A 22,256-nucleotide genomic window follows, 5' to 3' on the forward strand; every position below is an offset into this window, starting at 1 on the left:
AGACAGTTAAAATTAATAACATAAACTAAATGTCTGAAGTTATCCATTAGTCTCTAAAATCTACCCAGATCAAGCTGCAACACTGTGGTAAGGAAATATGATCTTTCTAGAAGAAACAGATGCTAATCTGGTGAACAGATAGGGAACAGAGACGGAGGTTACAGAGCTTCAGTAGAGACAGAAAAAGGTGTGAAGGAAGCAACAGGAATGGGGCAGTAAACTGCACCTGTTGTAGGTGAACTGAACTGAGTGTCCACTTACCTCCACAAACATGTTAACTGAGGCAGGAGAGAAGGGCTATATGTTCACTACATTAGGTTTCATATTACTGAACATTGTATCTACATGATTTTCACAGATAAAGCTGTGGTTAAAATTCAGGAACCTGTTCCAGCTGCTTCCAGATGTCTTAGCTGCTTCAGAGAGAAACTTAATATGAACTCAACCACATCACATCTACAGGCTGTATGAACCAGTAATATTTTTTCATGGCTACATTTTAGGCTACATTTTAGGTTTACTGCAGTAAACAGTGCTGGATGGTAAACAGACCAAAAAGTCTTGATGGACAGTAGTTCTTATTCTGAGATATATATTTCATCACCAAAAATATAAAAATGTAAAACTTTCTTTATGGGTATAATAACTGCTTCAAAAAAAAAAAAAAAAGATTTAACCTGTTACCAGACACACCCCTCACTGCTGTGCACAAAATAAAATTACCTTTGTTACAGTTGAGTGGAGAATTTAAAAAAGGTTAAAAACAGGTAGAACATATCTGATCAATAAACATGGACACCATAATACGTTCAATATATCCTTTATCTTTATTAAACAAAATTTCAGTAAAAACTCTTATTAAGTAGAAAGACAAATTTCCCTGTCAGTAGTTTGCTCTAGCTGTAGGGCCATCCCCAACTACATCATCTCATGTGTTGACTAATGATTTAGTCAATCTGTTGAACAAATCTGTAAAAATGCTTTAACCACACTGTTGTTCTCCTGCAAATTATTATAGCCACATATGATTTTCTCTTTAAGCTCAGTTTCTAATCGAAGGAATCTTTGTTTATAATATCAGATAATGTGAACCTTTCCCTGTGAATAACTTATAAAACATGAGAAACAGTTCATAAAAACAAACAACCGTCTTGTTCACCTGCACTTCTAATTATCCACATGTCAGCTGATTCCATGAGAGTCAGGGGCAGCCCTACACCTCTCTCTCGAAGGTCTGTCAAAGACCTCCACCTCTCTCTGTTTGTTCACTCCTACTGAATTAGTGCCGAGAGAAAGAACGAGTCTTTGTCAGCCGACTCTTCAATGACTCTTGGGTCACAGCGGGAGAAAGTTGACGGTATATAGTGTAAAAAGTACAGCATAGACAGCAGTGTCTTTCACAAAGGCGTTAAGAAAGAGCAAGCGGTGAGCAGGTGCACCATGCACGTTGAGCCACCTCTGGCAGTGTTTTCAACTATTATTCTATTTTTTTTGTTTTTTTTTTCTCTTTACAAAAAAAAAAAAAAAAAAAAGGAAGCTACACGATTATCATCACAAAATAAAATCTCTTTGGCATAGAATACCCACCCAAAAGCACAAACACACACACATACTCACATGCACACACTCTTAGAAGAAACCTACAAGCATTGTCATAATTATAATCAGTAAAATTAGGCTATAAAACAAAGTTGAGCCCTGTTAGGATTATGAGTCCTGTACTCGGTGATAATTGCATATATTACATCAGGCTGAGAGCAGAGGCAGTAACCTCTACTGATGACTGCACTCTCCTCTTCTTTGTCCCATTACGCCTCACAAAATCCTCTGCCTCCTCTTCCACTTCTCTTCCTCCTCTGGGTCTATAACAGGAGGAAAATGACATGATGAGAAAAAGAAAAGATATTTCTGCAGGATCACAAACTTTCAGGTGCTTTCTCAATCAGCCTCTTACTGTTAACAATGGGCTCAAACCTAAAATTTACATTTTCTGCCAATGTACAGACAGTTTTGGTTTCTGTATTTCACGTGAGAGTTTTTCCTACTTGTGTTCTTTATCCGTGTTTTTTGTGTGCTGGTTCGAAGGTGAAAGAACTTGGCTGGACAAGGGTGATGTCACATGAGTGAACCATCTGCACTGCTTTTTAATGTCATTAACATATATGATAATAACATATTGGTCAAAATTTTCAAAGTAAAAACTAAATGTATGCAGTGAATTCCATCAGCTGTTATCCTGCTGTTTCAGTGGTCCTGATGAAACAACTGTACATTTATTTTGAAATAACAATTCATTTCTGATCTGTTTAAAATTGAACTGAGCTCATTTTTTATTCTCTTACAAAAATCAATAGCGTTTAAGAAACCACTTGGAATATATGAATCTCCCCCTTTTTTCTACTTATCTGCAAGTTTTTCAACTATTTCTATACATTGACTTTTTTGTCTTTTACCTCATTAATTTTTTCAATCCATTATGTTTTATTTTATAATTGTGTTGTTGAATATGGTTTCAGTACCTGATGTGCAACGCAACCTTAATTGTTGAATCAAAACGAAATGACAGTTAAGGCGTTGTTTCTATGTTCCTAGGCCACTGTCAGTCAAATCTGATCAAACCAACTCAATCCTGATGCTGAGTTTCTGAATGTTAAACTCTTAAATAATAACAAGATTTTTTTTTTACTTAAATGACCTCGTATTTTATCATCAATATATTATGTTTTCAAGAAAAAAATTAAGATCAGAAACAAAAATTTCAGGGGCTTTAAACCAACATATCCTGATTTGCCGAGGCACTAACCTTTAATATTGGTACTGTTGTCTGTCGAAGGTCCCTGCGTACTCATCATGCATCATATTTCCATCCATGACCTCCATGGGTATTTCACATCCATATCCTCCGTAGCCTTGGAAACCAGCATCCAGCTCTGCAAGAAATTACATAATATGTTTTTTTTGTTTTGACTAGTTACAGGACCATATGTCAGATCATATGTCATTTAGCTTCCCTTGTACTCTGAGGGTTTATTTGCTGCTGTAGTCATGATAGTGGCAACAGCAGTGTAGAAAACTGAACAAGCTAGTGGAAATCATTAACAATTTCCACATTTTAGGCACATTTTTGGAACACTGTGATCACTGATCCCTTTTTTCTCTAAGTCTTGCTGCTCAGAGGAGACAGAAAATACCAATTCCATAAAAGGAGAAAAGTCAAGAGAAGGAAAGAACGGGAATTAAGACAAAGATGCAAACCCAGATGAGGAAACACCAGGCTGGAGCTTAATAGAAAGAAGACCTTTTAGACAGACTTGGCAATAAGTAAACAGGGAGTGATGTACTAAGAGAAAAAAGACTGAAGTATTACAGATAAATAAAGTCAAAGGCTGAAGTGAGTGAGACAAGAATCAGGCTATGTAGTAAAGTATGAGACTGTATCCATTTGGATCATCTAGTACAATGCGACTTGGGAAAAAGAAGATGGGAAAGTAAGAAAGATCAATGCAAGCTGGGCCTGTGCTGCTTGATGTACTGAGTGACAAGAGTATTTTTTTAAACCAGTTTCTTTGGCTACCAAATGATGGCAAATGAGCAGCAGCAGGGGGGGTAACCTGCTAACACTGTGGTCGCTCCCTGTGGTGGAGTGACCCAGTGCTGAGGAATGTGCTGCATGTGCACATTTCAGCCATGGTTACTCACCATCTGGATAGGGTGCTTCCATGGGGACACTGTTGTGGGCCTGCAGAGGAGTCACAAGAAGTCAAAGGTCATATAAAGCCAACACTTTTACATGGAAAGGTTATTAATTGTCCTTAGAGTATCATAAACAATTGTATAAACACTGAAGGGATTAAAGAAATGTCTAAAAATGTAATGTTCAGTTGTCCTGCCAGCGGAGGGCACCACACACTCACCATCTCCCAGGCAGCGGGGTCGTGTTTGAACAGAGAGTGTGTGAGCTCCACAGACACACGCTTCTTGTAGTCTGAGGTCTTATCCTCGGAGATGCGGAAGAGCACGGCTGCAGCGTATGTAGCTGAGGGGAAAAGAATCAGGACACATTCAGTGATGTACAAAAAACCCCCCAGATTTTCTGATAATGTGTTATAGCGTATGGGTATTGAAAGAATGACAGAATTCATCTATATATTAGACTGAAATGCACTTAAAACTTTCAGAGTTGAAGGTTTTAAAGATGAAGCGATATTGAAAACATGAAATCTTCTGAGTTGATTTGAGTGACTTGTAGGTATCTTTTCTCTCTGAGGCATCATGGATACCTTATGTAAATCAAATGCAGCTAAGCCTGATTAAGCAAGGAATGCTAAAATTACCGAAAAAAGTGATTCTGAACACACTCAGTCATTGGGTGAGGAAACATATCCATCTAAAGCTCAAACTTTACTTAAAGGATAATTTGTTAAGAGTTAGCTAAGAGGAGTGATACCATTTTTATGCCTGTTTTATGCTACATATGAAGCTAAAGCTTGAACCAGTTAGCTTAGCTTAGCTTAGCACAAGACTGGAATCACAGAGAAACAAATAGCCTGGTTCTGTACAAAGGTTACACACTTTGCCTGAAACCACCCCTTAAATTATCATTAACAGGTTATATCTTGTTGGTTTAACCTATTAAAAACCCTAATTGAAAATGCTAATTGAGCTAAGCTAATCAATTGCCTCACATCTACCAGACAAACATGAGAGTGGTATTGATCTTCTAGTCTACCTCTTGGCAATAGTAAGATAAAAGAAGTGATAAATGATAAAAGAAGTCTAACTGCATTTAATTTACTATGTGTGGATTTTTTCATGTGATACCATCTTTCACAAACAAACATACAAACATGTTGGCTGTAAATGTAAAGGAATTTGCAGAATGTGTCATGTTAAATTATTACTGTGTGAGTATTTTAACATTTTATGAAGTCAATCTACCCATATACAGCAGGTAGCTCAATGTTTGTATTGTTTTCTTTAAATGTAGGCCACAATACATTATTTTGAAATGGTGTCTAGTAAAAGTATACCATCACACAAAATGGACAAAGTCATGCCCAGTGCAAGTACCAGGAAACTGCACTTACAGTAAGTACAGCACTTGAGTAAATTGACTTTGTTGCTTTTCACCTATGACTAAATGCTGCAATACGGTAAGCTAATCATTATCTGCATCATCTGGGTGTCCTACCAATGCCCTCATTGTTGGAGTGCAGCAGCTCCATCAGTGGAGCCGATGCTCCCTCACTGTCGATGGCCTCAGCTGATTGTTTGTCCATGGCCAGCTCGCACAGGACGCCTGCCGCCACACGCTTCACGTTGTCCACTGGAGAGTAGAGCAACTGGAGAGGAAGAGGAAGACAATGTGTAAAAAAAACAAAAAAAAACACACACACACACACACACACACACACACACACACACACACACACACACACACACACACACACACACACACACACACACACACACAAACATAAGGAAGTTAATTATCCAGACAAGGATCTGTGTAAGTTCCTCTGTTACCTGCACAAACAGAGGAATGGTCTGCAAGTTGGCGATCTCTACTCTGTTGACGGGATCTCTGGCCAGGATGTGCAGAGCTCCTGTGCAGCCCTCCACAATCTCCTCCATCCTCACTCCATCCTGAGAACAAAGATTTCAACAATAAATGTTAAACAAAGACATAGAAATACTTCAATAATCCACTACTTTCCACAATCCCTTAAACACACACAGTGACCACAAGCATCCTTTGACACTAGCCGGTTATGCACCTGGTATGTCTGCTGGCTGGATGAGCCGTGTTTCTGAGCATCCTGGTGGGCTTTGAGCAGCAGGTTGACGAGACGGGGGATCGCTCCGGCGTCCCTGAGAGGGGCTTGGTTCTCTGGGCACAGGGCCAGGTTACGGATCAGGCCAACCACAGCCTTCAGGCAGGGAGGAGAAGCAAAGATATGATCATGATACTGTTCACTGTTAGTGGTCAACAAACAAAACAAGGCTGGCAAAGGGCTTCAAGACTTGAAGTTGTGTTGTTGTGTATTAAATGCAATAGTTTTATCCCCTCTCTACAGCCTGGTCCTGTAAAACATACTGTCATGCTGTCATGTGTATGTCATGCCTGATCAGGCTGGCCGAGATTCTGGCTCTCTGCCCTATCTGCCATCCTCTCTGTCCATCTGTCCAGTCCTCCCCATTTTCCCCAGTCTTTATATTGGGAGCAAAGCCCATTACCTCCTCCATGTGTTTATTTCACAGTCCTTAAGTTATGTTACCTGAAATCACCCACTTCCGGTCACCTTTCCTACCCCTGCTTTCCTGTCTAGGATCCTTTCCCACCATCTTCCTGAAACCACCAAATCTCAGTAGGAGCACATTTCTCCCCAATCTCGACTATCCCTCCACCCTTCCCTCCCTTTACCTTGATGACAGGCCAGTAGTAGGGCTGGTTGAGCAGCTTGACAATGGCAGGGATGCCGTAGTGTGTCCTCACAGCATTCTGCGCCATCTCAGCCTGCTGGTGGCGTGAAGTCAGGTGGCGCAGGGCGCAAACGGCAGGTTCGGTCACATCCTCCTTCTCGCCGGCGCGCAATATGGCGTGGATCAGTGCCTCTACACCATTGCTCTGGGTGACCAGAGTTTTATTGTTGGCGTTGTTGCATGTGAGGTTAGACAGGATGCCAGTGGCACAAGTGAGCATGTTGATGTCATCTGAACTGAGCAGGCCCACCAGCACCTGCAGCAGGCTGTCCATACCCTCCTGGAAACGAAGAGAGAGCGATTTCAGAGATTGTTCTTTGTGTGGGAAATAAAACTGATCTGAGAGAAGAGAAAGAGGAGGAAAAACAAATGTAAACAGTAAAAGTGGACACAGACCTGCTTGGTGGCGGCATCAGACAGATTCCTGAGTGTCCACAAGCAGTTCTGCATCAGACGCTGGCTGGAGCCTGTGAGGTGTTTACCCAGAGCCTGCATCCCACCTGCAGGGAACAGAGAAGTTAAATCACTCACCAACACCTCATAAACTGTGCTGTCATGTGGCGCTGTGGTTGGCAAGAAGCCATGAGCCACAGTTCAGGTACCAGAAAGCTGACACACCTGTATGACTGCCTTGTACACACAGGTGCGTGCTGACACAGGTAACATATTACATACCAGCCTCTACAATGGCGGGTTTGTTGCTGGGGCACACAGAGAGGACTTTGAGCACACGGCTTGTGGTCCACAGCAGCTTCTCATAGCTGTAGTTTCTCATGATGTGAACCAGACCCTCAGGACCCCCGTTGGCAAGGATGATCAGCTGTAAAACAGAGGGACTGTGTGAGTTTGTGTAGGTTTACAAAGTGCAGGTTAAGGGAAAACAACTTTTACTTTTTAATCCACAACCACCGGTTGTGAAGCAACCGCTACGTTTTACAAAGCACCACTCTTAACAAAGCCATGACCTGTCCAGGCAGATTAACACCCGTTAATCCTCACTCATTTTACTACTCTCAATAAATAGCCACACCTGTACCTTCTCTGTCCCAGCACTTAAACAGCTCTGTTCACTTGCCACACCCAAAACAAAACATGTGCACACAAGCAAGACAATTTCAACAGCCTCATGTTACAACACTTGGCTGCTAGAAAATGTACCAAGTGTTGTATTAAGTGTACTAGCACAAAACAGCACAGGTATACACACACACCTTGCTCTCCTGGTTGCCATAGGACAGCAGCTGCAGACAGTCTGTGGTGATGGCCAGGAACTTGGGGTTGCTCTTCTTCAGCAGGGGGACCATCCTCTGCAGGCCGTCGGCCAGACGCACGGCCATCTTAGCTCCCTCCTGGTGCAGCAGCAGGTTATGGAGAGTGGTGATGGCATAGAAGAGTACAGACTCCATGGGAGAACTGAGGGAGAGGAACAGGTGGGTTAAGAGTGTGTCACAAAAACAACGACGTACATTAAAGGAAACTTCCACGATTTAAAATGCTCACTGTTGGATACCATTAAATCCTTTTAGGTTTACTTTTTAGTTGGACCAAATTTAATCGGCCTGCTTTTTTTTACTCCTACTGGAGTCCACAATTTCCTACATTTCCCAGAATGCCAGTCAGCACTCTCCCAAGAATGTGCAAAGAACAATAATTTGTTCCTGTATAGAAAAGGGGGGGTTTGCACTGCCTTGTGGCTGTTATACAACATTGTCTTTTGCGGTAAATGCTGGTGGAGCTGATCTCTTCTTCCTCTTTATTAATGGCTTTCTCCCGTTTTATCAATTAAATGTAAGTACAAGGTGAGTCAGAAGCTCTTGTTTAATTCTTCAGCTGCACAAACACATGTGTTTGGCGTGTTTCAGCAAGGATTAGATTAACCACCCATGTAACAGTAAAACGGGTCTAGAAACGCAACTGACTACTTCTGTACTTCTGTGTTTTAGGTTGGATATTTCATTTCATACCCAAACTTCCAACATTTATATTAACAACAAAGAAAAGAATCAAACTGTGACAATATCTGTTCTTCCTTTTGTCCAGCAGTACCTGAGCATGCGGACTAGAGCAGGGATGCCTCCAGATTTGAAGATGGAGAGAAGGCCCTCTCTCTGGTGGGACAGGTTGTGGAGGATGCTGGCTGTGGCGCGTGCGGTCTCCATGTCACTTGTGTTCTGCATGGCCCGCACCACTGCTGCCACCATCTGAGGGGACTGCATCAGAGCGCGGCGCGATGCCTCTTTGCGTGTGAGCTGGTTGACAATCTGTGCTGCCTTGCTGACCACCACCTGATGAGAGACAGAGAAAGAAGCATTAATTTTTACAAGTGGAAACAAAAGTGGAAGTTACTACCTGTTTTTTTTTTGTTTTAGAGGGTGATGAGGCATTTTCATTTTAAATTAATCAAATTTATTTTCCTGAGTTCAAGGTGACAGATTCAAATTAAATTTACAAGGACATAAATAAAAGCAGCAAATTAAAGGAATGGATTATTGCATCTGTTGTTGTTTAAAGGGATAGTTCCACTTTTTGTGAATGAGAAGATCGATACAGCCCTCATGTCTGTATGCTAAATATAAAGCCACTGCCAGTAGCTGTTTACCGTAGTTTAGCATTAAGTCAGTCGCAGTCACTTCCTAAAATCTTCTTGTCACTGTGCCTGGCCAAGAAAAAGTCCCACAGTCCCAAACACGACCCCTGCAAAACCTCAACATGCCGTTTTACACTTCACTTTTTTAAAGTTTTAAACAAACGAGATATGGAGTGTTAATGAATGAGCTTTAGAGGTGCTGTTAGGCAGATTTTCTTATCTTCGGAACGACACAGACTAGCTGTTTCCCCCTGTTTTCAGTCTCTGTGCTCAGCTAAGATAACTGACTCGTGGCAGCAGCTTCATATTTAGTGTGCAAACATGAAAGCGATATTGCATATCAGCATATTTCTCAAAATGACAAACTACTCCTTTTTTGTCAATTGATAAATCAATCAATTCATTAGTAACTGCAGCACTATATTAATCAAAACATACTACTACATATACACGAGACTTTATGTGTGAGATTACTTATTTTTAACGCTACAGAGTTATTTCATAAGACCCTCATTGATACACCCAATACAGTCAAGGTAGGGTTAGGGTTACTGTGCTAATTTCAAACACTCTGCATCCATCACCTGGTCTTCATCGTTGAGCAGTTTGGTGAGCTCGGGCACGGCGCGTGTGGCCAGCTCGGCGTCATCCTGGTAGTTGATCAGATGGATGATGGCGGTCTTGAGCATCTGGGAGGGCTCAGCCAGCCGCTGGACGTTAGTCATCTGGGATGGGTCTGTCTGAGTGGACAAGATAGTTGTGCCTCCTTCCAGCGTCTCGGGGAACATTGCAGCCCGCACCCGCTGGGCTCTGGTCAGAGAGTACTGGGCATCCAATTCTAGCAAGAAGTGAGATGATGATGTGTAAAAGAGACCACGTGTAATTATGTCAAAAGCTTTAAGCTATATGCATATTGACCCTCGTTTGTTGTCTTACCAGGCTGATCTGTGGTGACAGTGGTGGTCACGGTGTAGTGCTTTGTGGTGGTAAAGTCGCCGTCGTCATCTCTGACTGTGGTGGCTCCGGACTGAATGCCCGAGTCTACGCCATACATTGTCTGCTGCCACTCTGCCACCTTCACCATGCCACTATCAAGCTCACCCACTACAAAGCACAAAGAGAAGTGTCAGGAGTGTTGCACTGAAGTCAGGGGTAACAAATATGGACTGAGGGTTTTGAGGGTTATAATTCATTATTCATTATTCTTATTATTCTATTCAATATTCACCAACATTAGTTTTTTGTGTGTTTTTCCTCCATTTTTTCACAGAGGAAGAGTGTTTTACTTCTACGTCACGTAAAAAGCACTTTCATTATCGTTTAAGGAAGTGACCTCAATATAAATATTTCAAAACAATAGTTGGAAGTTGGAAAGGTCATGATCAAAATGTTCAGCACTGCTTCAAAAGTACTGTAGAAGGAGGTGATAGAGACAAACAATACACCACAAATAAAGTCACTTATATGCAAATTAGATTTGCAGAAAAAGAGAAAAACAGCTGAATGACTTACTTTGCATTGCCATCCTTGTCTCCTGTTATCAAACCAACAGTGATGGAGCAAACCTAAAAAACAAAACAAATGAAAAATTTTCAACATTTATTCTGCTGAAAATGACAAATGATACACTTCACTCCGTGTCTACATTTTTCCATGAATCAATAAATATTTCCACAAGGTCTCTGCTCTCTTACACAGGACTGTCATTCAGTTTTTAAAATGCTACCCACGTATGACAGCTCACATGATAACCCCTCCCCCACCGACCAGCCGTGCACCCTGACCTTAAAATGACAACATGGAGCGGCAGCAGCGGCGGCTCACAGGAGAGCGAGGGCGAAGTGAGCGCAGAGACAGCTGTAAGTCAGGAATGTTAGCCTGCCCAAATGACCTTTCACCCCAGGCCTCCACCCATATAGCCGTGGGAGCAGCCTGCTGCTGACGCATGGCAATCAGGAACTTGTTCGTCAGGTTTTGACTCCAGTGCGTGAGTGTGTGTGTAGAGACAGTGAGAATACTCCTCTTCCCTACACACAAGCCTAAACTCTGAAACAAAAAAATAACAAAAAAACTGAACGCCTTAAACATACCGTTTGTTTGTATTATTTTACATACTACTACATACTATCAACAACACTTCCTGCCTCCTGGGTCTCCTTAAATAGGTTTCTTGTAATCTGACATCCTGACGCATGTTGTGTAGTTTTTTGTAACCGTGCTCAAGATTGCATAATCACCATAATACTTGTTGGTGCAAGTTTGTTCACATCATCTTATTTTCCTGATAAAAATCATCCTCCTTGCTACATTTACTGAGATAGTCCATCCTCAAAGACATCTTGTATCTCTACATCTCTAAATAAATAAAACATTTTTACAAATTACCTGTGCTTCATTTTTAATGCACTTCACCTGTAAATGCACACAGCTCTGTGTAAAAATGTCAGCATTGGTTTGTACTCATGATTTACCGACTTTTTGAATCACTGTACAAAGGATTAAACAAAAGTCAATGTCACTTCCTATCAGAACAATGTGGGAGTCAAATACCACATCTAATAATTATGAAATATCTCTGTCACATGTCATCTTTGTGCACAAGGATCCTTCTTTTATTGAAACCCTTAATTTTCTTAAAATAAAGACCAAACAGATGAGACCACAAACCCAAAATAATCTCTCACTGTCAGAACGTGCATACGTGCTCTCTATCTTCCGTGTCATCCACCACAGACAAACCCCTTCATCACAAAAACATCTGCATGTATAATAGCTGCTTTGCCACTGCATGTGATGTACAGTACAATGCATTCACTGTGCCTGTTTCGAATGTTTGCAGATGTTTGATAGGATTCTTTGCTGAGCATTTTGCTGGGGTGCATTGTGCTTTTGTGTGTGTGTGTGTATATGTATTAGAGTGTGTTTTCTGATTTCTGCAGGCACCACAGATGCACTGGAAGTACCTTGGGGCTCTACACACAGCAGAGTCAACAAACAAAGGCTTCAACTGGCAAATAAAGGAAGAATATTTCCATCCTTGAAGGTCTTTTGTGTGACAGCTGGTTATAGCTTACAATAGGATTCTACACAACAAGCTATGTTCATCTTCTGTCTTCACTACTAATAAAACAAGTTTGGGCTAAGATCCAGGTTGTCAAACTGCTCTGGCACAATACGAGTCATAAATACTTAAATTACCATGTTTATCTGTGCTTACATTAAATTTCTTGATAGTCACGCAACTTAACAACATGATAAGCGCCGTAATCAGAGTTGATCGGTGGGTTCCGAAGAAAAGAATTTGTACAAAGATGAACTGCTTTGTCTCTCTGTTTTACACTGACGCTGTTCATGATGTATTAGTAAAAGCGCCACTCCCTCATCTTTTCGCCCTCTGGCTTTGCATAAGGATGTGTCGTGTTGTGTTTCAGTCCCTCAGCTGGCCCAGCCCACTTCTTCTCCCCCAGGCATCATACTGAATGTGTGTGCAAGTGTATTTGTTCTGATGTGTATGTGTGTGTGTGTGTGTGTGTGTATCTCCTGCAGGGGACTGTTTTCCATTATAATTTGTATGCAGTAGAAACTGTGACAATTGTGTGTGTGTGTGTGTGTGTGTGTGTGTGTGTGTGTGTGTGTGTGTGTGTGTGTGTGTGAGCGCTGTATGTTCCTCATTAGTCAGCGTCTATCCTCAGTTTTCTCTCTTTGGCGCTTTGATGAACTAGAATCTCACTTGCAAGTCCCCACATGTTTTTTTTTCCTAGGCCTGCATCTGTTACGTACTGTAGATGCGCAAATGTTCAAAATACGTTTGCCCGAACCTGATGTTCTTGTAAGGTCCCAACATGTCCCTTTATCTGTCTGTTGCCTTCACAGGGAGCAGCAGCACAGTGAGTTCCAGCTGTAGTCAGTCTGGCAAGAGATCCTGCAGGACCAGGCCACAGAGGACTGTCTGTGCTTGCAGCTACATGCTACCTTACAGATAATGCACTGACTCATCAGGCCACAGACAGAAACTATGCCTGCACTCAAGCAATGTGTGTTCATACCTTTCTAACTAAAGGTGTGGCTTCTTTTTAAACACAAGCATGAAGGCTTGTCTGTCAAGATGTTAAGCGACCACTACGACTACTATGCATCTTTTGATTTATACAGCAATGGGAATAAATTGACTGAAATCAAATGTCTGTTTTCCAAAGGCTTTTAAGAAAAACATTTTTTTGATCCACTGATATAAAACAGAGCCCACAGGACCTTTTTGTTTTAAGCAGAATCACAGCGTCCACACAGAATGTTCCTGTGCTCTGTAAATCAGGGACAGTGTTTGTGTAGTCTTTGTTTTCCTGGGCGAGGCAGTGGGTTCAGCCAACTGTTGCAATGCTGCGACACGCCCCACATATCGCCTAGGTAACCGAAACTCCGCTCGGGCACTGTACTGTGGGGGTTTTATCTGCTGACCCATCTGATGTCTGAAGCCATGTTCACTTATCTGCTGGCAAGTGTTGATCCCTCTTGGGTTCTCTCATAATTTCCTTTTCCCCTTACCCACAGTGCTTGTCACTATCATGGTCCAAGCAAAGACAGTCAATTCTTAAAAGTTTTGATTTTAAATACTTTACAGAAAATTAAAAATAACAAAAAATAAATAAATACATGAAGAAAAATAAAACTTTTATTTTGAATTATGAGATAGTAAAACTGAGTATGGAGGCTAATCTCTGTCTGCCATACGAATAAAAACCTGTTGCTTATGTTGTGCATTTCCATGTGACTGGACTTTGCTCCCTTCCAGTTAATGAGTGACGCATCCTTTCACTCTTGCTGTACCTTGCTCTATCACTGTCATTACCACCACCCTCCATCCACTCATTACTGTTACTGTGCATTTGCATAACAGTCACACTTTTTACTTAGGAAAACACTCCTCACTCTCACACCCATCGCCTCCCACTATCTTGTTAAGCAACAGCCTCTGTGGATGACTTTAGTGGGCTTCTTCCAAAAAAAACCCTGCTCAGTAAAACCAGGAATGCGAATCAGTGAAAGTTGCCAGCTAGCGAGTTGCAACAGAAAAAGCAGAGATGGATACTGTTCAGCGCCTGATGCTGAAAGGCCAGTGTGACATTCCACACTAACATTGCATATTCAAGCTATCCTGTGTCCATCTGTAAATTCATCTGTAAATGAAAAAAGTGCACACATTTTCACTCTTCTCACACAACTAAATTTACCTCACTGACTCACTCATAAATTGTTGAATCTAACAGATACTAAGATTACACAGCTACGGTGACAATGGATGAGTAAGTCTGCTCTCAGTCATGAGAACAGATTGACTATGACCCCCCCACAGGCATGTCAGACAGGGAGTGTCTCCACAGCAGTGACAGGCTCTCAACAAGGGTGTGGCAGTTTGTGGGTGTATGAGCGAACTGGGTGAGGCTGAATACACCTAATGTCTGGAGGGGCTAAACAGTAGATCTGTCATTTAATTCTCCTCAATATATCCTCCCAATAATGAATAAGTTATGCAGTTGCAAACTAAGTATCGCTATGAAAAAAATTCCAGCAAGCCAGAGTTTGACTTTGCAGGCCTAAGCTCTCTCTTGGATCACAGCAGGAATGAATCAGGTCAGAGAAGAGGCCCAGGGGGCTGGAGATGAACTCTGGTTGTTTTCCAGAGTGGCCCCTAACACACATCACAGTGTTTGTAGTGATTTGTCACAGAGCCTCATGCCTGTTTGGCAGGAGGGGTGTAAATAACATGTCGCTGGGTTTTTTGCTGTTTGCTGTGCTGAAGGTTTAAACTCCTGCTTGAGAAGATTACGCTCGCAAAAGTGGAATCAACTTTAAAGAAATGGTTTGACATTGTCGCCTTCTTGCCAAGAGCTAGATGAGAAAATTGATGCCTCTACTACAGCCAGCAGCCAGTTAGCTTAGCTTAGCACAAAGACTCGAAACAAGAGCAAACAGCTAGCCTGGCTCTGTCCAGAGAAAACAAGACACACCTGCCAGCACATGTTAAAGCTCATTAATGAAGACAATACATGTTTGCTTAAGAGTAAAAATGTCAGGAACTACTCCATCACTTACTCACCCCAAACTATAACATGTTGTTTACAGTGAGCTAACCCGGCTTAATGCTAAACCAAGCCAACTGGCTGCAGCATCACCAACACGGGAGTGTTAAGAGTCTCTCTAAATTAAACTCCCTGCAAGAAAGTGAATGAGCATCTTTCCCAAAATGTTGAGCTATTCCTTTAGCTCGAAAAAAACTAAAAAAAAAAAAAAAAAAAAAAAAACCCAATTCACACTCACATTCTCATCGTTATCAGAACATTAGGGATTTATTGTAGGAACTTAACCTCATCCGGTGGCCTGTGATTTCTAACAGGCTTGCTAATGTCATGTTTAGACTGACACGCAAATAAAGCAGATTATGTTACCACACATCTGTAAAGCTTCCTGCACCATCTGCGCAGACACAGATCAACTACTTGATATATGTGCCAGCCCCCCACACATGCACACACCCTGTCACATGTATGTCCCCTGACATGCAACCCACACTCCTCTTACTATGAACTGTTTCCCTGATGACTTTAACACAACACCCTGCACTCCCACAGCCCAATCCTCCTGACACAGTAAATGGCCAGTGCAGCCAGCTGAGCCTCCGGAGCAGACTGGCTGCAAGTTGACATTATCCTGTCTACATCTTTTCTCTGCAGTTGAGGTTCAGCCATCCCACCGGGATACAGCTTAACACGCCCACTAACCTTCCTTGATCCCCAAACCCCACATCCCTTATCCCCCCACCTGTCCAACAATAGCTGTTATAGCAATGTAATGGAGGCAGCTGGATAGCCGTTTGTTATAAATCAATATGGGAGGATGTGAAGTGGTGCACAGCTAATGGATTTATTGTGGTGGGTGACAGGAAGTGGTGGTCAACATTATCTGACTCACCAACACTGCTGGGCTGTCTGGTCATGAAAAGGGCGTTTGTTAGGAGAAGCTGTACTTTCACAGCTGCTCCTACATACTGTACACGCAAAACTATGATGACAAACTATTGTATGCTGTATCACGTCAGGCGCTAAGTTGAGCAAGAAGCGTGAAGTCCACGTTTTCTAAAAGCACTCACTCTCTGAGAGTGAGAGAGGGAGAGAGCATTTGTCAATTGACTGTAACAGGCAGTTGATAAAATCCAGACCATAGCAACGTGGCCATGCCAAGAGGCCACAGAGAAGAACAGACAATGAGATACTGCTGGTGTGCACTTGTGCAACACACCAATGTGAGTTTTTCTTAATGTGGCAGATGCAGCACAGCATGCTCCCTTTCGTTGTCTGATCTGGAAACATTCCCAACAACACAGTCAACCTCAGCCAATGAGTAAAATGAGCAGCAGAATGGATAATGGCCGGCTGATTCACTGCAGCTACTTAAATGAGTTGAATTAGGCCAGTGGCTGCAGTACGGTGGCTGTAAACTGGCGTGTAGTTGTTTACTCCCTGTGGGACCTTGCCGTGAATCAAAGGAAATGTGAGCTGTCTCGGAGGAGGTGGCTGAGTGCAGGGCAGGATCAAGTTACATGAAGCTGATAAAAAAGGAGTGAATGAGTAAAAAGGGGTGTACCCCACATAGCAATAAAATGCACGGCAATAAAGTACACAGAAACAAAGTTCACAAAAGTGTCCCATCATGTATCAGATATTGTGGCAGGAACTGAAGCATGACCAAAGTCCATATTAGGAGAACAATGTATCATAAAAGATGTGGAAATCAAATGAACAGATTCAATTTGACTTAAAAAAAAAAAATTTAATCCAGAATTTGAATATTTCATTCCAAGTTACTTGTTTTTTTGGGTGTAGCCAATGTCTTTATGGCTGTGATTTTGTCTTTGGACCTATGGTAAGGAGGAAGTGCCCCCCTCCATGTTGTTTGGTCGATGGTAGGAAGGAAGAGGATGAACTAAGTCTCTGACACAGCACAGAGAGCTTCTGTGTTACTTTGTTTGGGGTAGAGAGGAAAAGAGTAGCCGCATTGTCCCATTGACTACTGTCACAGTGAAGAGGAAAGCGGGTCTCAAGTGTCCCCACTGGATGCCACCAAAAAGGCTGAAGCACATCAAGACGGCTCTGTGTGTTCACGGGCCAAGTTTGGTGGCCAACGCTGCATCCAAAGCCGTGTTTAAAGGCCTGACCAGAATCTTTTTTTTTTTTTGAACTGCCACTGCTACGCATCGGTGTGCGGCTGAGCTCTGAGGCGATGTGACAGATGATTAATTTTTCAGGGAGATTAGAGGCATGAGGGAGCGGGAGGAGGGTGCTTTGGAGAGCAGGGCAAACGTCTAAAGGGACCCTGAAGAATAGAGTGAATTCAGCTGACAAGTTCACTGTTTGTTCTTCTGCATGCAAACCACAACCAAAATTAAAAAAAAAAAAAAACAATAATCAGAAAATCTAAATGTCTGAGGAGTAAAAAGCCAGCATTATCAAAAATTGAGTGACGTACTCTGACAACAGTCATGTCATTTGTTTTGTACATTGGTAATGTCAGATGGAAACCTCTAAAATGTCAACTTTTAAAGAACAAAGAAGAAATGTAAAAGGAAGAATAACAGCCTCGATTGTCTAAAACGCCCGTGCATTTTTCAGTTTATCCACTGTTTTGTAAAGTATTCACCGGCCCCAGGGTTGCACAACTTTCTCAACCCATGAGAGCATGACATCCTTCAAAAGCAGTGAAACAGAAAAAAAACCCAAAAAACAACCAGGGAGATTTTTCACTCAGCAGTGACGATATACAAAATTAACTTTCTTGTGAGATGTTGATGTTCTTCAAGTTGCATATCTAACCAGCCAGGCTTCCCGGGTGATTTGCTTTCAGTTTCAACCACACCCTTGCTGTCCTCACTTCCCTCAATTTCTCATAGAAGTGTAATTAAGGGACAGGGAGAAGGAGGAGGAGAAGCAAAACAGACACCGCAGGACTCATCAGAGTCACTATGCTGAGAAGTACAGCTCAGCCAAATCATCCAACTGTGAAAACATTGTCTTTTGAGTCAGTGCTGGAATCTAGTTCACTCCATATCCTGCTTGGATACATCGTTTGTAATGAAAAAATTATCATCTGTAATGTATTTATGAAGAAAACAGTCGGATTCAACTATTTCCAGCAGCCTGATATGACAGGAGCTGACTTGAAATGACCAACCTGTCTGACTTTCATACAGTTTTTTAAGTGCGAGTGATGGGAAGAAGCAACCATTAGGCCTATGACATTTTAAGTAAGGGACATTTTCTTGCCCTCGTTTGATCTGTCCAAGAGATCTGTTGAAGGTAAATAATTAATCACAAAGACTGTCATGGGTAGGGTTCAGCTAGGCAATGCCAGCTTTACTTGCTCAGCATTATACCTCTGCGCTCTGCTGGAAGCGTCTGACTTTATGTTCTGTTGGCGACAGCAAAAATCTTTTGCATGAATGGATGTTTTCCGACGCTGCTGCCAATTATTTAATTACCATATCAATCTTAAACAAAGAGACTCAAAATTTTCCAGATGGACTGAATTAACCCCTTCACTGGAAATCTAATGTTTAGCTGCGCTTGCCTGGTTGACTTTTTTTAGATTAAAGCTTCAGAGATCAATTTTGAAAGCAAATTAACAATTTCTTGCTGATCAGAGGCTGCATGGCACAGCATTGTCTGATGAAGAGTTCACTTAAGCCTCTGGAAGTTAACTCCATGGAGGTTTTGATGCTGTCACACCAACTTCCTATTGACTTCAACCACAAAGGCCACTACCGTCGCTGACGGGAAACTTTATCTCTGTGCAGCCCATTCTCCATGGGAACAGTAAAACACAGAAGAAGGGTGATATGCAAACACAGAGCAGGTCACAAAACGTGTGCACTGAGTGGCTGTAACTGAGCCCCTGGAAAGTATTCAGTCAGGCACCACTGGAGAGAGACAGAGGCGAGGTAAGACAGTGAATCCAGAGGAAAAAGAAATACTTCCAGCTACACAAAGAGGTTAGGATATATGCCATACAGTAATCCCCTTTGGAAAGTGTAGACCTATTTATAAACTGAAGGATCTCCTGGCCTCTTCCTCTGCTAATGTAGGACAGTATCAGGGAATTAAGCAGGAGGGGGGAGATTATCACCGTGCCACCACAGCTGTAGCTGCGAGTTCTACAGTAAGTCACCCTCCTCCCCCCTTCGCTGACCCACCACCCATTCACCCTTTACCCTGAGGCCGAACGGGAACAGCTTTCCAACCAGGGTGCTGTCTGCTGTTGCACTACTTGATGACATGGGGCAAGCTCAGTGAGGCCTGTCTGGCAGAAAGTATTGGCACCCTGTCATATTCAACCTGACAACCATTCACCAAGCTCGGCTGGACACATTGGTCTAGAAACCAGTTAGATGCCACAGACATGTTTGTTGCTCTTCTCCGTGCTGTGTGATGGGGAAACTTGCTGATGATCCAAACAAGAGAACAATAGATAATGTGATTTAGTGTTAAATGAAGGAGAAGTTCAGCGTTGAAGAAAAGCTGTTTAACTTTTAATTCCCATGTCAAATTTGACTAGAACAGATATTAAAGTTGGCGGTGGAGGACACCGCAAATGACTTAATCGCTTAAGAAAAAAGCGGATGAAAAAACACAACAAAAAAAAGTAATTTCAACTGGATGCTGATTTCAGTGGATTTAACTCATGAAATCAAATGAAATAAAGTTGTTCACTAAGCAGGATTGGCTGTTCTGTCAAGTCCAGAGCATCTGCAAAGGTAATGACATCATGGAAGATTTGGCAACACCTGGAGACATCACTGCTGGAAGGAATAGCAGAGTGGGAGTGGGTGGGAGCTACAGTAACCCCCAACAAAATGATTCATTATTCACTGTCATGCATTACAGATGTGCATGAAAATAAGACCTTACTCCCCCATGCACAATTAGCTCATTGTATTATTTACTGTTGTCTGGGCTCAAATATTTAAACTGAGGACTGCAACTAGTTTTTCTTCCATGATCAGCTCCTGGGCTAAATCTTGATTTATTGTTGGTCTGTAAGTCAGAAAACTGTGTGGAAAATATTTTCAATTATATTCGGCTCATTATCCTGGAGGACTAAGAAAAACAGCGCACACTCGCATTTGAGAAAGTAATTATCTTTTTTTTTGTGTGTTTTTTCGATTCTCAAATAACTGCTGATTAATTCCCCGTCACTCCACTGATGTCTGGATTGTCTCAGCTCTGCTTCAGTGTATATTTAAGAGTTAACTGGGACAACAGCGTCAAACTCTTTGTTGTTGTTTTGCCAGCATGCTTGGTGTCCATAACATTTTCCGTGACAGTATCACTGTGATACAAACGCAGATATTGACCATATTGGCAAAAATCGCCTCTTTCCCTTCACCTGCCTCTCTCGGACGCGCACACACAAACGTGTACGCGCACACAAACTCGGGCACCACTGCCGACGCTGTGACGCTCTATTGACAAGTGACGTCAAGTTGAATTATCGATACTGGGCTAAACGTCGATGATTCGGCAGAAAGAGCTCTTTGGTCATTTGCAGACCCAAACAAAGCAGTTTAACGGAAGAAAGCAAACTTCTGGGGGCTGGAGAGGTCGCGTATTTCACTCGGGAAGCAGCAGGCGGCAGTGGCCAGTCTGAGGCATGCGGAAATGAACTTCAAACACACGGCTGGATTTGCAACCAGGTAAACGAAAGATGAAGAATGGGACCAAACAATGTCCCACCTTAACACATGCACTTTTATAGTGAGTAGGATATTTAAACGACACGACACAAAAAATAAAAAATAAAATAATGAAAAAACAAATCAGTGACAAAGACACTAAGAGCAGGTTAAAAACTGTCGGGGAATGTAAATGTACATTCAGCGGCTCTTACCTGTCGAAACACACGGACGCGTTTGAGATTATCCCAGGTCAGCGCTGTTTTCTCTGAGACGGAGCAGTCCTGTGTACCTCCGTCCACTTCGCCCCACTGTCTCCGCTGCTGGCCCACAGTCCTCTGAACAAAAATGAGTAAAAGGAGCGTCACCTCAGCCCCAGACTCCGCCTTCCTCATCCCGACCCCACCCTGCCACAGCTCTGCACCCACTGAGAGAGGCGTTCAAGGTTGCTTTATTGTCAAGAAAAAAAAAAAAAAAGAAATAAACAGCATATTGGAATTTACTTTCATGAACTGCCTTAAACAAGATCGCTTTCCCCAATGTTATAGTGAATTTTAAAGGAACCATCACAGCAAAACTTTAAAGGAAGGTGCTGTGGGTTTTTCATGAGATATCATAGGGTACAAAAGTAAAACAGCTTGTTGAAAGCATTATCACGCATGTCTAAAATGTTTTTACATATCAGATTTATAAACATGTCTATAGACAGATCATACAGGTAATACCATACACATTATGTCCAACACACCGGTCTAGCCCAGCAATAGAGAAAAGTCCGAGGCTCAACCTTAGTCATGTGAAAGAGACAATATTGACAAGAATAATAACATAAAATAACATTAATCTTAAAGTATTACTATAACTTTCCAGTGGCTCACACACGCTGATATTACTACAATGTAATGTTTGTCTCATTCGTTTGGTTTAAAGGTGTCTGCGACGGTGCCTTGTCCTCACAAACATTTCGTGCACCTGTGTGACGACGACCGACCACACCTTGGTTACAACACGAAACCAGACGGCCGGTGAGTCACCGCAGCTGGGAAACAGAGGGGCCGGTCACATGACTGAAAGAGAGACAGATCGGAGCGATTTCATGTGTTTGTGCGATGCGTTTGATTCGGTGAACCGATTACATGTGTCTGTCATGTTTTCTTCCGTGTCTGACAGTAGTTTCTGTGGAGCCTGAAGAGTTGTCGGTGGGCAGGACAGAGAGAGAGAGAGAGAGAGGGAGAGAGAAATTCACATGAAAACGATTGATAGATAGATAGATAGATAGATAGATAGATGGATGGATAGATAGATAGATAGATAGATAGATAGATAGATAGATAGATAGATAGATAGATAGATAGATAGATAGATAGATGGATGGATGGATAGATAGATTGTACTGCATGTTTCTTGGAATTTTGAGCCTTTGTGTTGCGTAAAAAAAAAATCTCCTATTTCATGTTGTTCTGTAGA

At 42.1% G+C, this 22,256-nt stretch overlaps 1 protein-coding gene across 1 annotated transcript; it reads right to left on the minus strand.

Annotated features, from left to right (window-relative positions):
• Positions 1-804: 804 nt before the first annotated feature.
• On the minus strand, positions 805-21,133 carry jupa (junction plakoglobin a). Its single transcript, XM_071503851.1, has 16 exons — positions 21,005-21,133; positions 10,583-10,635; positions 10,007-10,174; positions 9,655-9,908; positions 8,530-8,768; positions 7,695-7,896; positions 7,159-7,303; positions 6,880-6,983; positions 6,425-6,763; positions 5,778-5,930; positions 5,527-5,646; positions 5,192-5,342; positions 3,915-4,036; positions 3,700-3,739; positions 2,804-2,930; positions 805-1,862 (listed from the first exon to the last, which is right to left on the minus strand). The coding sequence occupies exons 2-15, from the start codon at positions 10,593-10,595 to the stop codon at positions 2,806-2,808; spliced, it is 2,175 nt and encodes a 724-aa protein (XP_071359952.1). The 5' UTR covers positions 10,596-10,635; positions 21,005-21,133; the 3' UTR covers positions 805-1,862; positions 2,804-2,805.
• Positions 21,134-22,256: the final 1,123 nt, after the last annotated feature.

This window comes from Trachinotus anak, unplaced genomic scaffold, assembly GCF_046630095.1.
Source record: "Trachinotus anak isolate AG129_WGS33_773 ecotype Australia unplaced genomic scaffold, CSIRO_AGI_Tana_v1 ptg000019l, whole genome shotgun sequence".
NCBI lineage: Eukaryota > Metazoa > Chordata > Actinopteri > Carangiformes > Carangidae > Trachinotus > Trachinotus anak.